This window comes from Cuculus canorus, chromosome 6 (genome assembly GCF_017976375.1).
Source record: "Cuculus canorus isolate bCucCan1 chromosome 6, bCucCan1.pri, whole genome shotgun sequence".
In the NCBI taxonomy this organism is placed as follows: Eukaryota; Metazoa; Chordata; class Aves; order Cuculiformes; family Cuculidae; genus Cuculus; species Cuculus canorus.
Window position 1 is genome coordinate 34024653 of NC_071406.1, and position 20657 is coordinate 34045309.

General features: G+C 40.4%; 1 protein-coding gene across 1 annotated transcript; it reads right to left on the reverse strand.

Annotated features, from left to right (window-relative positions):
* Window positions 1-408: 408 nt before the first annotated feature.
* Window positions 409-20412, reverse strand: NAB1 (NGFI-A binding protein 1). The gene is given in 14 exon segments (XM_054069428.1): window positions 409-2669; window positions 2672-2683; window positions 3843-3909; window positions 3911-3960; window positions 3963-3988; window positions 4228-4229; window positions 5172-5309; window positions 6397-6405; window positions 7535-7645; window positions 12823-12852; window positions 12854-12875; window positions 13866-13975; window positions 13977-14000; window positions 19579-20412. Coding segments are annotated over 14 exon segments (1527 nt in total). The 5' UTR covers window positions 20398-20412; the 3' UTR covers window positions 409-2562.
* Between the last annotated feature and the right edge of the window lie 245 nt (window positions 20413-20657).

Here is a 20657-nt window from a genome sequence, read left to right on the forward strand (position 1 = left end):
TTAAAGAGTTCTCATGGTGAATTTTATTTTGTATGCAACAATATAAACATATGAACAGGAACAGGCATCAGTTGCAGGGCTGGCCTTTGATCCAGAGTACCCTGAATCTAGCAACCCTTCCACAGCAGACAAGGGCAAGCCTCCACCTGAGAGTCCAGAGGCTTAGCCAAGTTGCAGTCCACCAAGACCTTTGTCATGGAAAGACCAACACTTGAATACTTGCTATGAACAAATGGAAGTGCAGTCTCAGAATGTACCTCCCACCTCCCCCAGGCTTAAAAAAAATAAATCATAAAGCTGCAAACCAGTAAAAAAAACTGCTTCCAACTTATCGAGACTGAAATGGCCTGTAGGATTACAAACTGAAATACCGTTCTAGAGATAACCAACTGGTTGTGCACAAAGTACTGTATTTACAACTCAAAAATATAACTGTTATATACTTTAATTTATAGCAAATGTAATACATTAGTGTTTACAAAATGAATTCTGGACTCAACTGAAACAGAGTGCTGCTTAGCAAGTTGTTCTTCCTTCCCCTCACTTTAACCGAAGAGACCAGCAAGTTTAAGAGCTTCCTCTGTGATCCTCACACAACTTTTGATTGTGCCAGGTGTTTATTGATAAACAAAACATTTCCTGCATCTCTAAAGTCTTGTTGCTTGGTACCTTCCACCACTCAAGCTGTACAGTTCAAACCTTAAGCTGTCCTTTACCAAGTTCCATACATGTCTCGTGAAAGCTACTCAGATACTAACCAGGGCACTGGCTAACATTACAAACCAAAAAAATACCTTATCCATACTACTAGCTCACACAACGGGGAAGAAGAAATAACTACACATTCCATCTTTTCTTTCTAACAGCAAAGCTGTAAACTCCATTGCTTAAAGTCAGATACTTCAGTAAGTGAAACAGTACCATACAGTTCAAGAAACATTTGTTTAAAAAAACAACATTTTAATAGTATAAAAAGTTGTTTACTGGTGTTTCTACTATAAAGCTTTGTTCCACAAATTAAAAGTGATAAAATAATTAGATATGTTTACAGTGACAAGAGACTGCAGTGTAGACATTTCAGCTCACATTTTGCTGATCATTTCAGTACAACATAAGACTGTGACTGAATCATTAATACACATCTATGACACAGAGCAAACCGCAGACAATGAAGTGCACACCTGAATGTGGAAGTTTACCCACTAGCACGGTAACTTGCTCTCTTCAGCCCCCCATTCCCCTCCAGAACACACTGCAGGCAAAAACTGTATTCAGAAACTAAGGCATATAACTCTTTTGACCGCAGGAAAGCAACTCTTATTGAGAGTTACACAGAGGAAAATTGGATGCACACAAACACACCATGGTAAGTCTGAAGTTATATGCCAACTGTTACTCCCAGATAAATGACATCTGCAAAAAGTGAAAATGTACAAAAAATAAAAACTGTCAAATAAATAAAGAATACAGATGTTAATTAAACACACATATAAAGAAACGTATTGGCATACTGTATGCAGTTTACGGTATATTCATAGAATCATGTGGGATGGACAGCACTTAATAAGGAGTCACATGCTAAAGACATAACTCCTCATCTCCCCCCGCCAAAAGATCTTATGGTTTCTGGATGTCAAATGCAACCTTTTATGCTGGTGCATAAATCCTGCATCGTATTTAATCGTTGCCACACCTAGGACGCTTTTCTTTTTTTAACGATCCACAAAGAAGTCCCACGAAGTTATAATGGTCTGAATCACAATATTTGCAGCCCTCTCCATGCTACTTGGTCTCTTGGGTTTCCTCCCAAAACAGATTTTAGTAATTCTACAGTATATCAAACTGTAGTTTTCCCCAACAAAATTGGAGCCAATCATATGGACTCTTCCATAGTCTAACTGGCATTTCCTACACTCCTGAACTGTAGGATAGGTATTATGCTGTGTGTTACACAAAGGCTGCTGAAACCACTGAAAGTGATGTAATGACAGTTACATGTCAAGTACGTCCGCTATAATACAGAATCAGGGTCTAGGTCTATCAAATGCAATATCGACAGAACATTTTAAATCATGAAATGTTTTATGCATTTTCATTTTTTTCTACAAATATTGTTGCAAACTTGCTGTTAATTGTGTCACAGGTTCGCATTCCTAATTCTCCAAGGATTTTAATTCAAATGTTTAACAACCATATCTACGCTAGGTACACTTAAAATAGACATTGAAATTTCAAGGTAAAATGAACTGTAGCCACATCTACTGGACTCAATACATGTCCCGACATCTAGATTTACTTTGATAAGTTATACAAATACATAATACATTCTTAAATAATGAAGACTCACAATATTAATTTGTGAATCTTCCCACATTATAAAACCACTTTTACAGGAATGGTTTATCACCTGTACTACTGTTTTAGTTTGCAGTGTCTCTCACTTCCCTGTTTCCCACAGATTACTGTACCAGTTCTTAGGCTTTGGCTATTGAATCTCTTATTGAATGAGGCAACACTGGTTATTAAGGCTGGTTTTTATTCTCTTGTGAAGTTTCAATCTTACTATGACACCATTTTCCAGAGCAGAATGACTATCTTGGTGTCTTCAGGTTCTGTTTTTATGACCTTCCTTTCTATGTTGTTAAAAGCCGAATGAGGAAAATCCTTAAAATACCAAGGCCTTCTGCATTAAGAAAAGAAAGAAAGAAAAAAAAAAAGATGTTAAAAACACTGCTTGGAAACAAAATATTCTGTTCTCAATTCATAAAGAAGGTCCATACACCATATGAGTACTAACAGTTGCAGCAATAAATTCTTCCTCCTCCTGGTGTGCTTTAACTCAGCTGGGTTAGAACCACCTCAGTTACATCACAGTCATGACAAAGTTATCACCACTGATTTACTTCAGTTGTCTGGAGCTGGGCTTAGTGGAAAGGCACTCTTTACTTGCACTTTGAAAGGGAATTGGTAAAAAACCCCAGCTAAGAATTTCATTAAGTGAATTATCACTGAGACTGGGACAGACTCAAAAACGGTGAGCTAAGACAGCAACATACCAAGGCGGAAGACGTAACACTCTGCCCAGTCTTCAAAACAACTACTTTGGCTCCTGTCTTACAAATAATCACATTCATATTGCATCTTCCAAACTCAGATGGAATCTTATTATTCCTAAAGTTGCAAGAGTTTGAAGAATTCCTGGCTTGATCTCAAGCACACTGAGTATTAAGCTGAAACCATCCATATAGATTTCACAAGGGATTCTTGCTGTTTTCTATCAAACTTAGAACAAGTTTCTGCCAATGACAGAGGTAAATGACAAGATGGCCAGTAAGCAGAAGTCAGTGAAAGGGAAACCCAGTTCAAAGACTTACTGCGTGATTTGGTTCACGGTAAAGAAACAGTGCTAGGTCCTTATAAAACAGAACAAAAAGTCTTTTATAAAAAGTCTGATTCTTTTATATAGAGTGAAGTCATGTTATAATCAAACTGCATCACAATGACAGCAACATAAGTATTTCACAATAGTAGTTTGGGCAAGTACCATTCTCTGAGGACAGGACACTCGCCAGAACCTGCTTATCTGAAACCTAGTTACTGCATCCTCTAAGCTTTTCACAAATATTCACTCTGATTCTAGAGTAGCAAAGCAACATTCCTCTTGAAGTTTTGTCCAAAGCCTTGATATATACATATAAAGCCCTGATATATACATACAGGTTACAAAATAAAGCATGCTAGGCTGAGCTACTTGATCCTTCACTCAGAGACATCATGCATTAGTAAGTCCATCACAGGCTTTGTAAGAAACGGTGTGCAATTTACAAGGGAACAGCACTAACCCGAGGACTGAGACTTTGCGCCTCACCACCAGGGTAAAGCCCGAATCAAATCACTGCACAGAGGTTTTTCCAACATGCTGCTCTCCATCAAGTGAAATGTGCTGCAACTGTCTGCTCGCAGATTTGATATTCGGAGATTCAGTGGTCTTCACCTGGAAGTTGTTCATAGTGAAACACCGATGCATTAAAAGCAAAGCAATATTAACAATCAAGTAGTGTAAGTCATACTAATCCTACCGCAAAAACACATTCTAAATTCCAGCTGCTCAGGGAAGAATCCTAGCAAAAACAAGGTTTCTGTAAATAAGCTGCTTTGCAGATTACTGCACAGGCACTGCTAGGAAAGGACGCTCCAGACATACCAAAAAAACCTAAATAAACCAACCTCTCTTATTCTGCTCAAAAAGCTCTTTGATATCCTAAAAATCCCACTCCTACTGCACAACAGATAAATAGTATAAAGAAACTCGTGCTATCAAGATGAGCTGGATCCACACATCTAATTCTTCCAGTATACTTTTGTACCGCATTGCTTGACCAATACCCACAAATGAAAACCTATGTTTTAATGCTTACTTATATTGATTCTCTTAGTTTCTTCCTTTACTGCTTCTTCCCTCACACCCCCTTAAACAAACTAGGTCTTAAAAAACAAAGAAAAGAACTTCTGGTTGTATTTCTTGTGTTTATAACATTTTGTCTGATTTCACAACACTAAAAAAAGAAATCCAAACAGAAAGCGCTCAAACAAAACAAACTAAACTAAATTAATTCAAGCTAAGGAATAGCCAGTTGGTAAATCAAAGGGAGAACCACAAAACTGTAAGCTTTTTGAAGAATAACAAGCTACTAAGAACATTATTAGAATCTGCTTAGTTTAAGTAATTTACATAGCCAGCTCCTCAGTCATGTTCCTAGACTGCACAAACAGGTAAACAAAAAGGGGTACCAATCACATTACCAGCTTTACTTTCAATTTCCACAATGCAATAACACAAATGAAATGTAACATTCTGCTCTGTTTTCAAACTTAGGAAAAAAATAGAGCCAAGTTCTGCCCTCCAATAAGAGCGCACCCTGCCCTGTTCCCTCCCCTACATTATCCAAGGGGATCCAACCAAGTTTGCTCAGACAAATTAGAGTAACAGAGACTCCAACTATACATCTCATTGCATTACTCAGACCACAAGCACTTCAGGGCAGAGATCTTGTCTTGTCCATTCAGTGCTCAGTGTTCTCTTGGTGCTACACTAGATAATTAACACCACTGACAAAGCTTGCATAATATCAAACGTATTTGCTGGCAGCAATGCCATGCCTGGAAGCTACCATACCTTGTCCATCAGCATTATCTAATGACATGCCATTGGGGCTGTGCTCTTCCGAGTTTTGTCTGTAACACCCTGTGGAAAGACGTCTCTCTAACGCAGCCTGGTTGCAAAGAAACTCCATCTGCTTTGCCATCACCTTTCCGACTGCAAATAAATCAAAAAAATTTTCTCTGTATGTACATATACTTAGCGAGTCAAAACACGGGAAAAAAAACAATATCAGGTGATAAAACTAACAGCCTAGATATAGGTTTTTGTTGACTCATATGTACAGATGTGTGCTTTACAGTTTTTTCAGAACTATCAAACAAACAAAATATTTTTGCACTCATAAAGATTTTCATACTGTACATCTGAGTCACTGAAGAATACTCAAAATGCAGGTTGTTGTAGTTCATCCATGCAAAAATACATTATTAAATTCTGTGCTTCGAAAACATATAAAAAACCACTTTCTGTACTTTAGGATTGCAGCTAACATGAAGAGAATCTCAAGAAAAAAAAAAAAAAAGTCTTAATTATCCAGTCAGCTCTCTTCAAATAAATGTCTTCACAAAGTATTCCAAGAGCAATGGCAACATCCGCTAAAAAATTATGCCAAGATTTCACCAGACATCTTGGAATCTTTATTTTAGGAAATAGCACTACACAAGCTTAAAAATCTGCCATTCTGAAAGTGTAGGATGACAGTATGTTTGTGGAGGATAAAGGTGTGAAATGTCTGTCTAGAAGAAGAACAAGACCTATACACCTCTAAAGCGTGAAATTAAACAACGCAGTGCAATGTGGGAGGAAATGGCGTCTGAATGCTTGTCACTGCCTTCAGTGCAAAGAGAATTCTAACTTTCAATGTAATCTTGTTCTCAAGAATGTAAATAAGCATCTTGCGATAATAAAATCACAAATCAAGAAAGTTGATTTAAAAGAACCACAATGAACATAAGAACACAGAGTGATCAAACTTAACATCCACATTCGACAGGAAGAAATTCCTCTTTCTCAGGTAATGCCATAATTGTTTCAGCTAATACAGAGTTCTACTAATTGAAGAGTGCTTAACTTCTCTTGGGAGATGATGAAAGCCCTGACCTCCCACAAAAGTCTGCTCACTCAGCAGAGTTCATCACTTTACAAATACAACAACAGCATAGCAGACCCACAGCTGAGCTTCTCCAGCACAGTGATAACCCTGACAGCAGGGTAATGGTACAACTGGTATTTACTTACTCTGACTTAGAGCTCGCCAGGATCTACAGATGAACACTGATAACTCAAGCCTGGTGTTGGGTGGTAGGTAAAAAAGGAAACTGCTTTCAAATAGTTTACTTTCAAGTCTGCTTTAAATTTCCTATTCTGTCACTCCTGTTACAACTCTTGAACCATAAAATAATTTTTTTAAAAGAACAGAACATTTCTCACTCCTATCATCTTGGCTGTTTAATTGGGATAAACCCAGAATTTTAAACTGCAGTGACGCTTCTGATCACCACAGAAAAATGTGCAGTGTTGCAGATACATTTAAGCTTAAATTAAATCTCCAGTCCATTTTTATGTAGCAGTTACCAGAGAAAACTTTAAAGCATATACAAGATGAAAATAAGCTTGCAAAATCAAGTTCATTTAATCATTATGTGTCATCAGAACACATAGCATAATTGCTTTTAGATGTATCACAATCAACAGATTTTTATGACTGCACACTACTTCACAATAGAACACAGTAAAAGACAGGGTAACATATCTCATCTCAGAAAACAGGAGTGTAACTCCTAAATGCAGCCTTATATACAGAGATGTTTATTTTGCCTCAAGGCTAGGATACACTACAGAAAAGACAAAGAAAGAATCATAAACCTGTCTTCATTTATAAAAAGTTTCCCAGATACTCAAAAACACTGCAGTTCTATCACGCTAGGTGTTATTTAGTTTATCATCTCAGATGCAGTGGTTCACCACTTCCTAAATATATCAGCCTTTCTTCTTAAAAGAAATGTCAGAATTGAGGACTCCAAGATCGCCTACTCTATTCCTCTAGACTCAGTAACTTGAACTTTCCATTTATAGCTAATAATGCAAGTAACACAGCACATACTGTACCAATAGTACCCTACTAGCTCACAACAGGCAATCACGTATTTTCAAGCGTACCACACAAGATTTTACCTCCTTGGAGCTAACGAGGGCAAAGCTGTATCACTGTGTCAGAACAATTTCATAAGGGAAACTCAGATTAAGAGTGATTCAATCACAGGTAAGCTAGGTAGCCTTTGAAAGTAATTACTTTGTCATCAAAGCAATACATCCAAATCAATGTACAAAGACATGACCTGTATTATTCACAGTGTAGCGCAATTGTTTTACCTGGGAATTAAGAGCCGTAGTGTCTTCACTCTTTCCTTTAGCCAAAGCAAGTGGCATTTTGTCTTGCTGATAGAGTGTCTGGACTGTGTCCTGGAAATCAGGATAACCATCCTATTGACCATAAGAAACCAAACACCAAAAGGGACACATTATTGATTTTAATTCACCCTCTCTGCATAGTCTATTCTTCACATTCCCGAACTTCTGTGAAAACTCTGGACTACAATTTACATGTTCAACCTACCCACTTCATTCAAGTTTGTGCACAAAACACACACAGTCGCTCTTCAACAACTGCTATGTATTTAAAATGGCACACACAGACAATCATATCTCATTTCTCACAGTTTCAGGTAAATCCAGACTACTGTTGTCACTGACATTAAACTAGTTTACATTCGGCCTTGCCAGGCAGATTTAGGCCGGTGGGTTCTGTCACTCATTACATACAGCAGCTTTGGAAATTCTTAAGAAATCAGGTTTACATGTACTCAACAATAAGGCACAGCAGCTGGATATACCAACCTCCAGAAACTGAGCAAAGCTTTCTGAAATTCAACATATTTCATACAGAACCTATACTAGTACCATAAAATGGACTACCACAATTTTAAAAGTAGTGTAGCGAAGACTTCATGTATACGGGAAATCATGATTCAATAATTCAGCCTCAAACGCTCATGACATGCAAATCTCTTTTTCAGCTTGTGTATGCACCAATAAAGCAAATGAAATTTCTGTGAAAGCCTGCCAGACTCCATTAAAATAAATTAATCATCGAAGCAAAGGTTTAAGACGAGAAATTTATCCTGCTTGCATTAATAAAAGGAAACCTCATGTAAAATAGAGGAAATTTCCAGAAAAAGTTTACAAACTACAGTATAGGTGACTATTCAAATAGAGATTCCCAAAACAGACCCAAACCTAAAAACAGCGACATCTGTCACTGAGGATCCACGGGCCTAGGTATCAAAAGTACACCAGATTAGGTGTATTTCCTTGTGGATTATAGAGGCATGTAAATAGTGGCATATTTGACAATGCTGGCCAGATGGATTACGGCCCAAGAACAAGAAAAGCAATCTTTCAGGAAAAACCACAGGGGAAAGATTACATGGAACGGCAATGCCGATGGCAAGGCTGCCAACTGGCCGCACAGTGGCAGTCAGACCGTGTCAGTGGCCAGACCCTCAGAGCAAAAGCATGCAAACAGAACTGTTTTGATGCTTAGGGGAAAAAGAAAATATCTGTCTAAACAGTGCATACTGCCTTATCCACTAACATACTCCCTCAAGGGAAATACAAACATGATAGGTATGCAAAATTTCATAACCAGGTAAACTGCCACGAAACCTTGTCCCCTAGAAACAAAGGCACATTTCCCTGAGCACTGACCATTTTCATAGTTAGACTTGGATTTGTTTGGGAGAGCAGGACAATTATGTGTAGGAAGATAATGAACTGAATATACAACAACCCTTATCACTCAGGATCCTATTTCTGCAACAAAACCAGGTAATACAGCTCTTCATAACATATCTGTGATCACTTGCCAATACCAAACCAAAGGCTATTTCATGACTGACACCCGTCAGCCACACAGATAACACTTGGATGACAACGCAGCTCTGGATTGCCTTGCCAGAGACCTTCCCCACCACCAGTCCTCCTCGTGGCCCCTTCAGAAGGTGTTACGGCCAAGGAGGAGCAGGCTCGGCCAGGCAGCATCCTGCTCTGCACCAGGATTCCCTGGCAGTTCCCCTCCTCCTGACCGTCAGGAGGGCCTGCTGCATGCAGGGCAGCATTTTTGTTTTGACAGGCTGCTACTCAATTGTTTTTCAAGTGGCTTCATGCAGCAGATGTTCTCAGTCCCACATGTGCTTTTTTGCTCACCTCTAATGACATTTTCCCTATGCAAACAGTAGCTTCTACTGCTTTGCTGTTTTTATGAAAACACAAAATCCCACAGTTAGACTGGTTTTCTTTGTAGCCTTCTTGGCAATGGTGGAGGTGGGCATTTCTCTCCTGCCTCTCCTCCCCTACTGGTTACCAATGGAAGGTGTCTCCTCGCAGCCTCCACTCCAGCCTCCCTGCCTGTGCCCCCGACTCCCATGGACCTTGTGAAAACAGTTTTTTGCAAGCTCTCCCCACCTGTCTCATCCAGTTGAACTGAGACACTGACAGAACAATTCCTTTACGCCACAGACAGTAAGGGACATTTTAAAAACTCTGCTTCCTTGCCCTCCACCTCTGGACGGAACCTCATCAACCCCAAGACCAAAGCGGCAGCAGGGACATGCGTCCTCTATCCCTCTGCCACCTGAGAGCAACCTGTGGTCTGGTTATGCTTTCTGAGCTGGTGTCACAAACAGCTCATAGGTCTGAGCAAGTTGCTGGGATTGAGTCACAAAAGAAGACAAGAGAAGGGGTGCCCCCACCTGGAATACCTCAGTGAGAAAGATCCTTGCTCTGCAGGGTGAAGACCCCATTTCCACACCCCTATTTGCCCCATCCTTCCTGACTCTTTGAACAGAGCCGAGTTTAGGACCACGACCTCCCTCTTTGCTTTTTTTTACCTTGATTCCAAATCGACAATTTACTCCCATTCTCCCTTTTTTCAATCCCACTGCACCTTTTAGTTTGTCAGTTGCCTGGATTTTTTCCCCTTCTCCTTCCTACGGGCTTCAGTCCCACAGCTCACTCACCCACTAAACAAATGAGAGGAGGAGAGCTCGCAGGGGAAGAGAAAGGCTTTTACAGGTAATTTGATGTAATTCATGTCACATTCTTTCTCTGTAATCCTTGTGAGAGTTTTGTATTTGCGCAAAGAAGAAATTTGAAGTGGTGGCTGCAATCCAGCAATGCTTCATCCTGCACACACCACTCTGCTCAGCAATGACCTGCAGGCTCTCCAGTTTTTTTTTTTAACTGTTATCACATCTCAGGAAATGAACTCATCTTTTTTTTTAAGTAATCTTTTACACTACGCAAACAGGGTGTGCAACTACTAGTATTTTAGACCACATTTTGAGGACACATGAAGGACTAATTGGTAAAGGAATGGTGAATTAAAACAGAGTTCCACCTTAAAACAGAGAAAAGAAATAAAAACAGAAGGCAGGCAGAAAAGGCAGGCAGAAAAGGCAGGCAGAAAAGGCAGGCAGAAAAGGCAGGCAGAAAAGGCAGGCAGCTAGCTACAACAACAACAAAATGCCCGACGTTCCGATCCTCTGCATGCTGCTAGCGTGACAGCAAGGTACCAGAGCCACAATGAAGCATTATAACTTTAAAAACAGGATAAGGAATTCTTTTCAGAACAGAAAGAAAAATCTGCAGCGTTTGCTACCATTTTCATTTTTCCTTCCACCTTTCTAAAGGCAAACATGCACAAACACTCAAAAATCCCTGAATGCACTAGTAAAAAAAGAACTTTTTTTTTCAAAACACAAGTCCCAAGAACCCAAAACACCTGAATTAAAAGTGAGCTACTGCATGATCCTGCCTCTTTTTTAAATTTCTTTGAAGAAATGTTCATTATTTGCAGTGTGCCTCAGAACCGTAATGCACTGAAGTAATGGTTTACTCCTTAGAACACTCTCAGATTTGTAAGGAAAGAGTGATTTATGCTGGTAAGAACATTGGTAACAACACTGGACACTTGGTAATTAATAATGCTATGCTATCAAATGAAAGATTATTTCATTTAGTTTCAATTTCTCATCCTGGTAAATTCTACTTCTGAAACAGTCATTTGTACAGTTAGGACATGAAATTTTCACAAGCATTTTACAATGACTACTGATATTTTTAGATAAAAAGAAAACCAAATAAACAGCCTTTCCCAGAATTACTGAACTAGGAAGTGTCTAGAGAAAGCAGACCTTCCAGAGTCTTCAGATTTCATCATGCAGAAAACAAGAGCATGCAAATTCCCAAGGGCTGTCCTGATTTCCTGCTCTCCAAAGCCCCCAAAGTTTCAGCCTGTATTTTTCAGGGGTTTAATTTTACTTTTTCTTTCAATGAAGATCCCAGGGAAAAACATCTCCCTTGCACTGTGTCATGTGAGATACTTGCTCATCATCAATTATTGCTGAATGAAGGCAAAAATCCCTAATGCTGGAATCCAACAGCCAGTGAAATACTACTACAAGCAGAAGAGTGACAGCTCCGCACCAGCTCTTAGAAATTAGGGCTAGGCTGGACAAGAGAGAGAAGACTCAAGCAAGCACTCTGCAAAGCATCAGTCAAGGCAGATAATGGTGAAGGTGGATAATGTAATTTAATGTAGCTTTTCCTTGCTCTCTTTTTGCAGATCAAAGGACAAATATAGGTTAAAGCAAATCCCAACATGTGTAAATGACATCACTGACTTCTGAATAATGCATTTGTATAAACTCAAACTACAACTGTACACAGACTGATAGACCTTAATAAATAAAGAAATAAAGATTAACTCCTCTATACCCATTCATAACTGCCTTTTCAAAGCTAACTGCTCTCACCAGTAACAAAGCACTGGACTACTGAAACAATTACAGCCTTGCATTCGGTGCATCATTTATCACAGAATGAGTTACATGAGAGAAATGCGTTCCAGAATACATTGCAACCTTCTCCTGTAGTTAAAGAATACATCACTCATCTGTGTCACATGCAAATCTAGCTCAGGCCTAGCTTACATTCCAATGCACATTTAACCTGCACCTTTTGGAATAGACAGTAGAATAAAAAGATCCTTAACACTATGGATTAGATATCCAATTAACAGTGAAAAATTATAAAAATGTGTAAATTACTATCTACAGTTAGCTTTTGACTTTTCAATATTATTAGTTTTATAATTTACAGTCAGAGATAGCTCTCAATCTTTACCCAGAACACTAGATTCTGGACACAATCAAAGCTGACTCAAGTGAATGAAGAAAACCCTACCTCACACTGACTTAAAAGCAGAAGGCCTTATGGGAAGATATCTCCTGTAGCGCTTGAGCTTATTCCACCACAGGAAGGCAGTGGGTCCCATTTCTCCCCCTCTTACTCACTTAAGAATGCTATACACAGTGCAACTAACCATAAAGGAAATCCCTACTCCTTAGCCCTGCTTCTACAGGTTTCTCCAACAAAGCATTTACATTGTTGTGAATGAGATGGTGCTAATGTTCTTCCTCTCTCTCCGTACCTATCAACTGTCTGTCAATTGTTTCCTGACAGATTTCCTTAAGACAGATCCCTCAAAACACAAGTGAATTTAGCATGCATAGGTCAAAATCAGGAGTCTCAATACTGTACTCCATCTTGATTCTCTTTGGTGACAGCTCCATCCCTTTCTCCACATTTAGATCTAGAAAGAAGACACGTATACTATCAGTAAACAGCACATTTACCCTGACCATCATAAATAATAATGAAAAACAGAGACAAGAAGTGGGGAAAAAAAACTCTGCCAAGAATAAGTGAGATGAACAAAAAAAAGCCTCCAACTCCTTGGACAAGACATAAATGCCACTCAGTACAGAGGAATACAAGCACTTGTGTGGTTTTCAAGTGTCAAGCGACTCATGCACTCTTCAGAACAGAAAGGAAATAAAGCTGAGCAGAAAGAACTGCAGAAATGCCTCTGGTGCTTGCCTACCCAGAACAGATGTGTATTTAAATTAATCAGTATGGAAGAAAGGGAAGCAAAGGAAAACCACAAAAAGCTCCTAGAAGTGTAGGAAAATGTATTTTGAAAGGATATTGCATTACATGTGAAGGAGTTATCATTTGAAAGCAATATATAAAAAGTAGCAAGACTTTAATTGGATTTAAAAGCTCTTAAGCCTTTGTTACCTTTCCATACAGACAGTTCGTTTCTCAGAACAGTAAAAACTGATATTAGCACACAGCCTCAGGTGTTTTAGAGCAAGTTTGTAAACTGCTCCCTATTACCTTATCTTTTTGATTCCCCGGAAACTAAAAAGCCAAACCTATAGGTGGAAAAACATTAATTGATACATTAAGCAGCTTTGGCTAGGCTGCCTATATACATTAATCTTGAAATACACCAATGCCTCAAATACTTGACATGCCAGCCTTTCAGGTGCCTCTCAACATGCACTTCATTGCAAAATTCTGGAAAAACAGAGAGGAAATAAAAAGGTAATTCAAGACAGCTAAATCTTAGCAGTTTAAAAGCTTCATGACTCAAAGAGCATTTTCCTACCCTCCTCAGAAGAGCACTTTGCCAGCTAAAGAGCAAGAGGGAAGTGTCCTTAGCGCTACAAAAGAAATGCTATCAGACTGATTAGAGTTCCCCGAAAGTAAAGGTCCTTTGAGTTAATTAAAACCTTACTTGGTGGTCCTGTAAGTATACTTGTACGTAACTTCTCGAGATATCTGTCGAGCTAGTGCGAAGAGTTCATCTCTCCTGGTCAACAATGCGTTATCTTTTACACATAGCTGAGGCGGCTGCTTCATTAACTGTTAACTGGAAATAAACACAAAAAACAGGGATCCATGATTGTGCATACTTTCACTCATTTTTTTTGTAAAAGTACACGTTCCCCCGAAATAATAAAAAACTTCAATGGCCCGAAGGGTTTCTTCAGTTTATTTATACCCTTACAAGCCAGGTACGCCTCTGAGAAAAGATACAAATGTAGTTGATGCATTAAATGTCCTTTAAAATAAAACATTTTTGTAAGACCCTCTCAATGTGTGCTGCTTCTGCCTCATCCAGCATTAATTAAATCTCAGTATAAAATAGTAGCTCTGAATGTTCACAGTGTTTGGCTCCCAAAGCCTGGTTTACAGGGAATACTATTTTTATAAAGGCAATATGCCCAGGACTTGAGGGAAAAAAAAACACCCAACCTGACAGTGTGGGTACAGATGGCTTTTCCTTGTGAAAGCAGCACAAATTTCTGTAGAAGGTGCTGGTTTAAGAAACGATTAACTTTTTTTTAGGCTATGTTTCTCACCCTCATGTTTGTGAAGACTACCTTCAGACATGAATCAAACGTAACTTGTAACAAGGATGTTTTCCTGAGCCTGCCAGGACACATTTCTAGCACTTCTGCTGTTAGCACTAGTTTCATAAAGAGGGGAAAAATAAAATTAAAAAAAAAAAAAGAAACCACATTAAGTTAAGGCTCAAAGGCTCAAGACGGTCTCACAATGCTCTTCAGAAGCCTATAGGAAGTGGTGATACTGCCATGAATTATACGTGCTTAACAATAGCGCTGCCTGAAAAGCCTAGAGTCAACAGTACGGCAAATATTATTAACACAACGAGACATTGAAACAGAGATCCTGGAGATTCCCTGCTCCTTCCACAGTAAGCAGGGGCTGAAGAGACATTTCCACTTCTTCCACAGTTGAAGCACTTGCAATGAGGCGTAACAGCAGAAGGCCAACAGAACACTACGGGTGTTTTTTTCCAAAGTGCCTACCATTCTTCTCTTGACTTCTGGAAACTGAATTGCTCCGAACAGGCTTGACTTCTTGCAAATGAGCACAGCCTAATCTCTGCTGCTACCTGCAACAGTATGTTCTGCATGTGTCTCAGGCTAGTGAATACTACAGAGCAGGTAGTTTTTTCCCAGCAGAGTCAGCACATTCAGGACAGATTGTGATATGCCATCCCCAGCCCTGGATCCAGCAGTGCAAAGAAGAGCTGCAGCTCAGCACACAGGGCTACATGGCCCAGGACAGGCAGGACCACATGTGCCTGACCTCAGACACCAAGAACACTGCTCCTACAAAGCAGCGCCCTTCATGGAAGCGGAGGGCAGGTGAAGCTGAGGACAGACCAGGAGGTCTACAGTCAAACGTCATCCGCTGGGAGAATGCTAAGAAACTTGCTCCTCTTCTCTGCTACCTAGCACACTGCAGAACCTTCCTTGTGAATTAAATCAGAGGCCAGCAACTTGCCCAAACCGCATGTGCTCCATCCCTGAGCATCCCTGTCATAAGACATGAACAACACACGACCCTGCTGTCCTTCACTGCAGTGCCTGATGTCATCCAAATCAGGAAAAATACATTTTGCCTAATGTGACACTTGTTCTCTGAGGAGGCTGAAAAAACCAAAACGCGTCAGAAGAGCAGAGATTCTCCCAGTGGCCACTGCCCATGCAGTATTTCTAGTAAAACCTCACACAGAACTGCTGCTTACAATATTTCACAAGCAATTTTTCCGTGTTTAGCATAAAACCCTCAGATTCAACTAGGGCATTTCCTGTGATACCTAAACACTAACCAGTGTGTAAACATGTCTTTAGTAGGCAAACTAGACATACTGCCTGATCCTTTTGTCTCTGTACAGACAAAACAAAATCTCACAGAGATTAGATGTACAAGGGTGGGAAGTTTAGGTTTAATCTGTGAAACACCTCTATATTGCCAGGTACATATTAAAACAGCACACAATTACCCCTTAGACAGGAACAGTTGTTCCACAAGGTCTATCTCTTCAGAAAAAAAACTCGGGGGGAAAAAAAAGATACAAAAATGAAAGATTAATACAACACTGATGAAAAGAATTGCCATCCAAAGCAGGCATTACTTTCTCTAACACTGACAGCCAGCAATAGCTACTACTTTGCAGAGGATGAAGAAAATGGCTAATGCTTACAAAATAATTTGAGATATTTTTCATCCCTCAATAAAAGTACTGAAAGTTTGCAAAAAGCTGAAGTGACCAAAAATGCTTTGGGTAGTTGTAAGCAAATGCTGTCTAACCTAATATATATAATATATAAGAAAGTGTATGTTTGTCTCTTTTTCCTGGTTTCTTCCTCCAGGTCACATCCAGACTTACTGAACTGAAGCACCTCACTGCTTCCTGCCTGTTCAGGAGGGACAATATTGCAGATAGAAAGTACTGCATACCTAAAAATAATGATTGTTTGCTGGAAGCCTTAAAGATATGGAGTAGCACATAACCATACAGGCTCTGTGGAGGGGGATGGGTATTATTATCATCTGATGGGGTCTATAGCTTTCCCTACTAGAAACACATAAGTAAATACCAGGCCCTACTGTTTTGGCGAGTCAGCAAAAGAAGAGACAGACTTAGACAAAATTTATTTCTTGTAGTACTTATTCCCATTTCTGACACCATTAAACAGGCTTGTTTTCAGTTTTACAGGGACCTAGACAAGCACTGAAATACTAACACACAGATTACAAATCTGACTCCAGCATCCACAGGTCACCAGACTCACAGGCATGCCTCACACCCATCCCTCCTCCAGTCTAGCTTTAAGCACGAAGTGTGCCCCATGCTTGAAAAGCTGGGCAATACCAAGACAATGGAATGGATTAAGAACATTATGTTTACTAGTTTTGGAATTTCTTTGAAAAATCCTGCATCAGATTTTATGCTGGATCAGTGCCTTATGCAGATAATGCTGCCAAGAGCACATTTCCAAACCAGTTCAGTGTCTTCAGCTCTCACTGGCTCCTAATGGCTGCTCAAACCCACTGAGATCCTCTGGTGTTCATACTGAAACAGAGAATGTTCTCACGAACTCACCATTAATAATTCCATCAAGTTTGAGTTTAATTTGCATGCAATTCCACTCTGCTTGCAGAGCCACAGATACCTTGATCTTTATATTAAGAAGCCAACCACTACTTAAGCTTTTTAAATTCATAGTGAAGTTTATTCAGCTGTTCACTGCCGGCTGCAAGGAGAAACCTTGAACTGCAAGGCAGAATGACAACCCTGGAATGTATTAGCAAGTGCAGAAACACAGTCTCTAGACAAGCAGAAACTTACCACCCTGGCTTCCTTCTGAGTCCTTGCTTCTGAGCAGCAAATTGTTTAAGCGATCAAAACCAAAAATCCGTTGAAGTTGACTTTACAAGAGGCAGACCCTGGCTTAGCAGATTTTAAAATAAAAAATGGTCTCATTGCTACTCCTTGTGTATTTTCCACTTTAAAATGGAAACGCAGAGAAAACCGTTCAACACAAAACTTTGTGAAATCTGGCCTCCTTAAGCAAACAAGTAAACCAGTTATGAGCAGATTCTTTTTGCCTGTCTGTGTAGTTCCCATCAAGTTCAGAGAGGCCCACATGCGTAACTGAGGCATAAGTCAACCACACACTCCTTTGATCTTGTGCCCTTAAGCATAATAGTGATAGAAGTATTTCCTAAAGCAAAACCATGCTCTCATTCCATTTTTAAACATGGTTTTACAATGATGTAGTAAATATCTGTGCTGCAGTATTACAAAAAATTAACAAGGCAGAGAAGTCATTTTTTTTCTCCAGTTCTTTGCTACCCTGCTCCTTCAAACTACCACCGGACTATTGGCTCCTCCATCTTTTTTTTTTACTAGAGCTCCTCCTGAGCCTGACACAAAAGCTGCCCCCAGCACCCACCTCCCATTAGTCTGCTGGACGCCAGGAAGTAACCTACCAGAAGCCTGCCCAGATTTCAGAGTATTTTCTGCACTCGCTATCCCAGAGACAGACTGTGAAAGCGCACAGCTGTACAGTCTGGACACCCCAATTGCCTCCATCCTCGGGGGCGGGGGATGACGACGACGACTCCCCTTCTCCAAGTCCTCACTCTGCAGCAACACACGCAGGGCATAAACACAATTAATTCTTTCAAATCCTGTCTCCAAATCATATGCAACTGTTCTGTCACGGCAGACACTTCCACAAGGTCAAGGAAGTAAGATGAGATCTGTTCTGGCACACTGGATGAATTCATAGATTTTAAGTGTTCAACATAAAGCCACAAAGTGTGTAAGTGAAAGCTATACAACTAAAACTGTGTGGTAGAAATGTGGCTGTCTACTGACGAATTCCCTTGGAAGTGTCTCCCCAGTCTACAGTAAAACTCTTTGTGAAGTCACTGCTGGAGATGTGCAGGTGCCTTGTAACTGTAAAAAATGTAAAGAAATACCCCTTGCTTCCTTCTGCCCTTCTAATCAGAAGCATAAAGAGAACCTAGTCTTATGCTATGGATCACACACCTACAAAACTTCTTCTTCAAGTGAAAAAAGGCTAAAGCCAGTACAGTTTTTTTGGCACTCCTGTAACATAAACACTGCCTTTCCTTTTGGGAGCTAAGCCTTACATGCCAAAATTTAAATCCAACTGAAATTTTGCAATCACTGTTAACTGTGAAAATGCTGATGTAGCATCTATATCAACAGCATTTTGGCACTGCTCTGACCTAATGTTTGTTCTCTTGTACTGTACTTTGGCACTGGGAAACCATTCCCCATACAGACACACCTATTGCGTTGCAGCATATGCAGTGTGAGTCTCCAGAATGTCAGAAGAGAAGGAAAGCAAGCCTCCATGCACTTCTAAGGACTAGAGGGAACAGATGCTGCGCAGGTATTAAAGGACAAACCGTCAAATTACGGCCATCCTTCAATACTGCAGATGGTCCTTCCCTACCTCCTCACACAGTCTACATGTAAATTAACTAGCTTAAGACCACTGCGTCCCAAAGACCCCACAGGTTGTATCATTAAGCTTCACTCCACCTCCCCGGGTTTAGAGACCTCATCCTTTTTATCTCAAGAGTACAAGCTACAGAGCAAGGTCTCGAAGTGAGGGAAGACAGCAGAGGGTAGTAACCAAGTGATCCTGTCACCAGACACAAGTGATTTTAGTTACTCATTTTCCAAACAACCATTCTACCCTCAATGGGGCACAGGAACATCAAGACAGGACTGTTATAAATTTCAGCCGAATGCTTAGAATTGCAAGGGCCATGCTCAGTGCAATACTGGTTTGTTATTTCAGTGTCAAACTGTTTAAACTCTCTCTCCGAGAGACCACACCAGTGACCAAGCACTCCAATGACATCAAGCTGAAGTAATCAGTGCATGCATGCACACACCCACACAAGAAAGGCTACTTCTACTGCTCCCAAGACTTCTAATGTGGGGCAGGGCTGCCTACAGCTCTGGCAAGACACATGACTCCTATCATACAGTGAGAAGGGCTGGTACAAAAAGTGTACCTTGTGAACAGAGTCTCAACAAAAGTGTAGGAATAGGGGAGGAAGCCCAGTCGCTCAAGGAATTTTACCTCATGGAGGGTGAGATGCTTGCCATCCTTTCTTTTGGAGTCAAATCTCCCATATATCGCACTGTACTTCCTGATCTCCTCCTCTTTGTGAGGGTCATCGTCACTCATCTCAAAGATGTGACCAATCATCTTTGCCAGTTTCTTATTTGTTTTCAGCAACTCCTTGACTTCATTTGAGTCACTCTTGGGCAGCGAGGGGACCATACGTTCTACGCATTCAGCAACTGACAGAGCAGCAGCAGCATCCAGGGTCTCACTATTTTCCTTTGGTGAAGCTGGAGAGCCAAGGTCCGCTGGGGAAAGACTATGTTCGCTTTCTGTGGTGTGGTGTCCTTGCCAGAGTCTTTGTTCACTGCCGCTCTGCAGTGATAAGGTCCCTACCACATCAGATTTGCTTCCACTCACACTTTGCACGCACGTTGTGGCAGCACACTTTGGAATCTTCAGGTGAGGCTCTCTGGTGCTGCTGTTTCTCTCATAACTGCTGCAGGATATCCCCAGCCATGCAGGAGACCCTTCTGGCAGCTTATATATTGGAATGCTGCTGACTGGTAAGGAGGTGAGAGGTTGGTTAAAAAGACCTGGATTTGTGACCCAATCCCTCAAAGCTTTCTGCAGCCTTCGGACATGAAGCGGCTTGCTAGCCATGCCTACAAGAGCCATTATCTCCAAGAACTCCTCTTCACCCGCTTCACAGAGCTGCTGGACATCATCACCACCCTGCTGGATAAAGGCATCGAAGTAGAATAAGAGATTTGCTTTTTGTAGTATTCGATATAGCTGCAATTCCCCAAGGGTTCTGGGTAGAGCTGACGCCATCACGGATGACAGAATCTGCAAAGAGTAAAAAGAGGGAGAAGATGAGCACCAGAACACCAACACCCAGATGCATTTCCCTCACTGCCCATCTTTCCGTGAGACTGTCAACTCAGAGGACAGGATTTCTTTCTATTATTATAAGAACATGTACAGAAATGAAAAAAATGTGTGATAGCTGTATTTTTTAATAGTTAACGGAAACATTTGTGAAAAAACAAACCCACAAATAGTTGCAATGCATCCACAAAAAAATGATGATT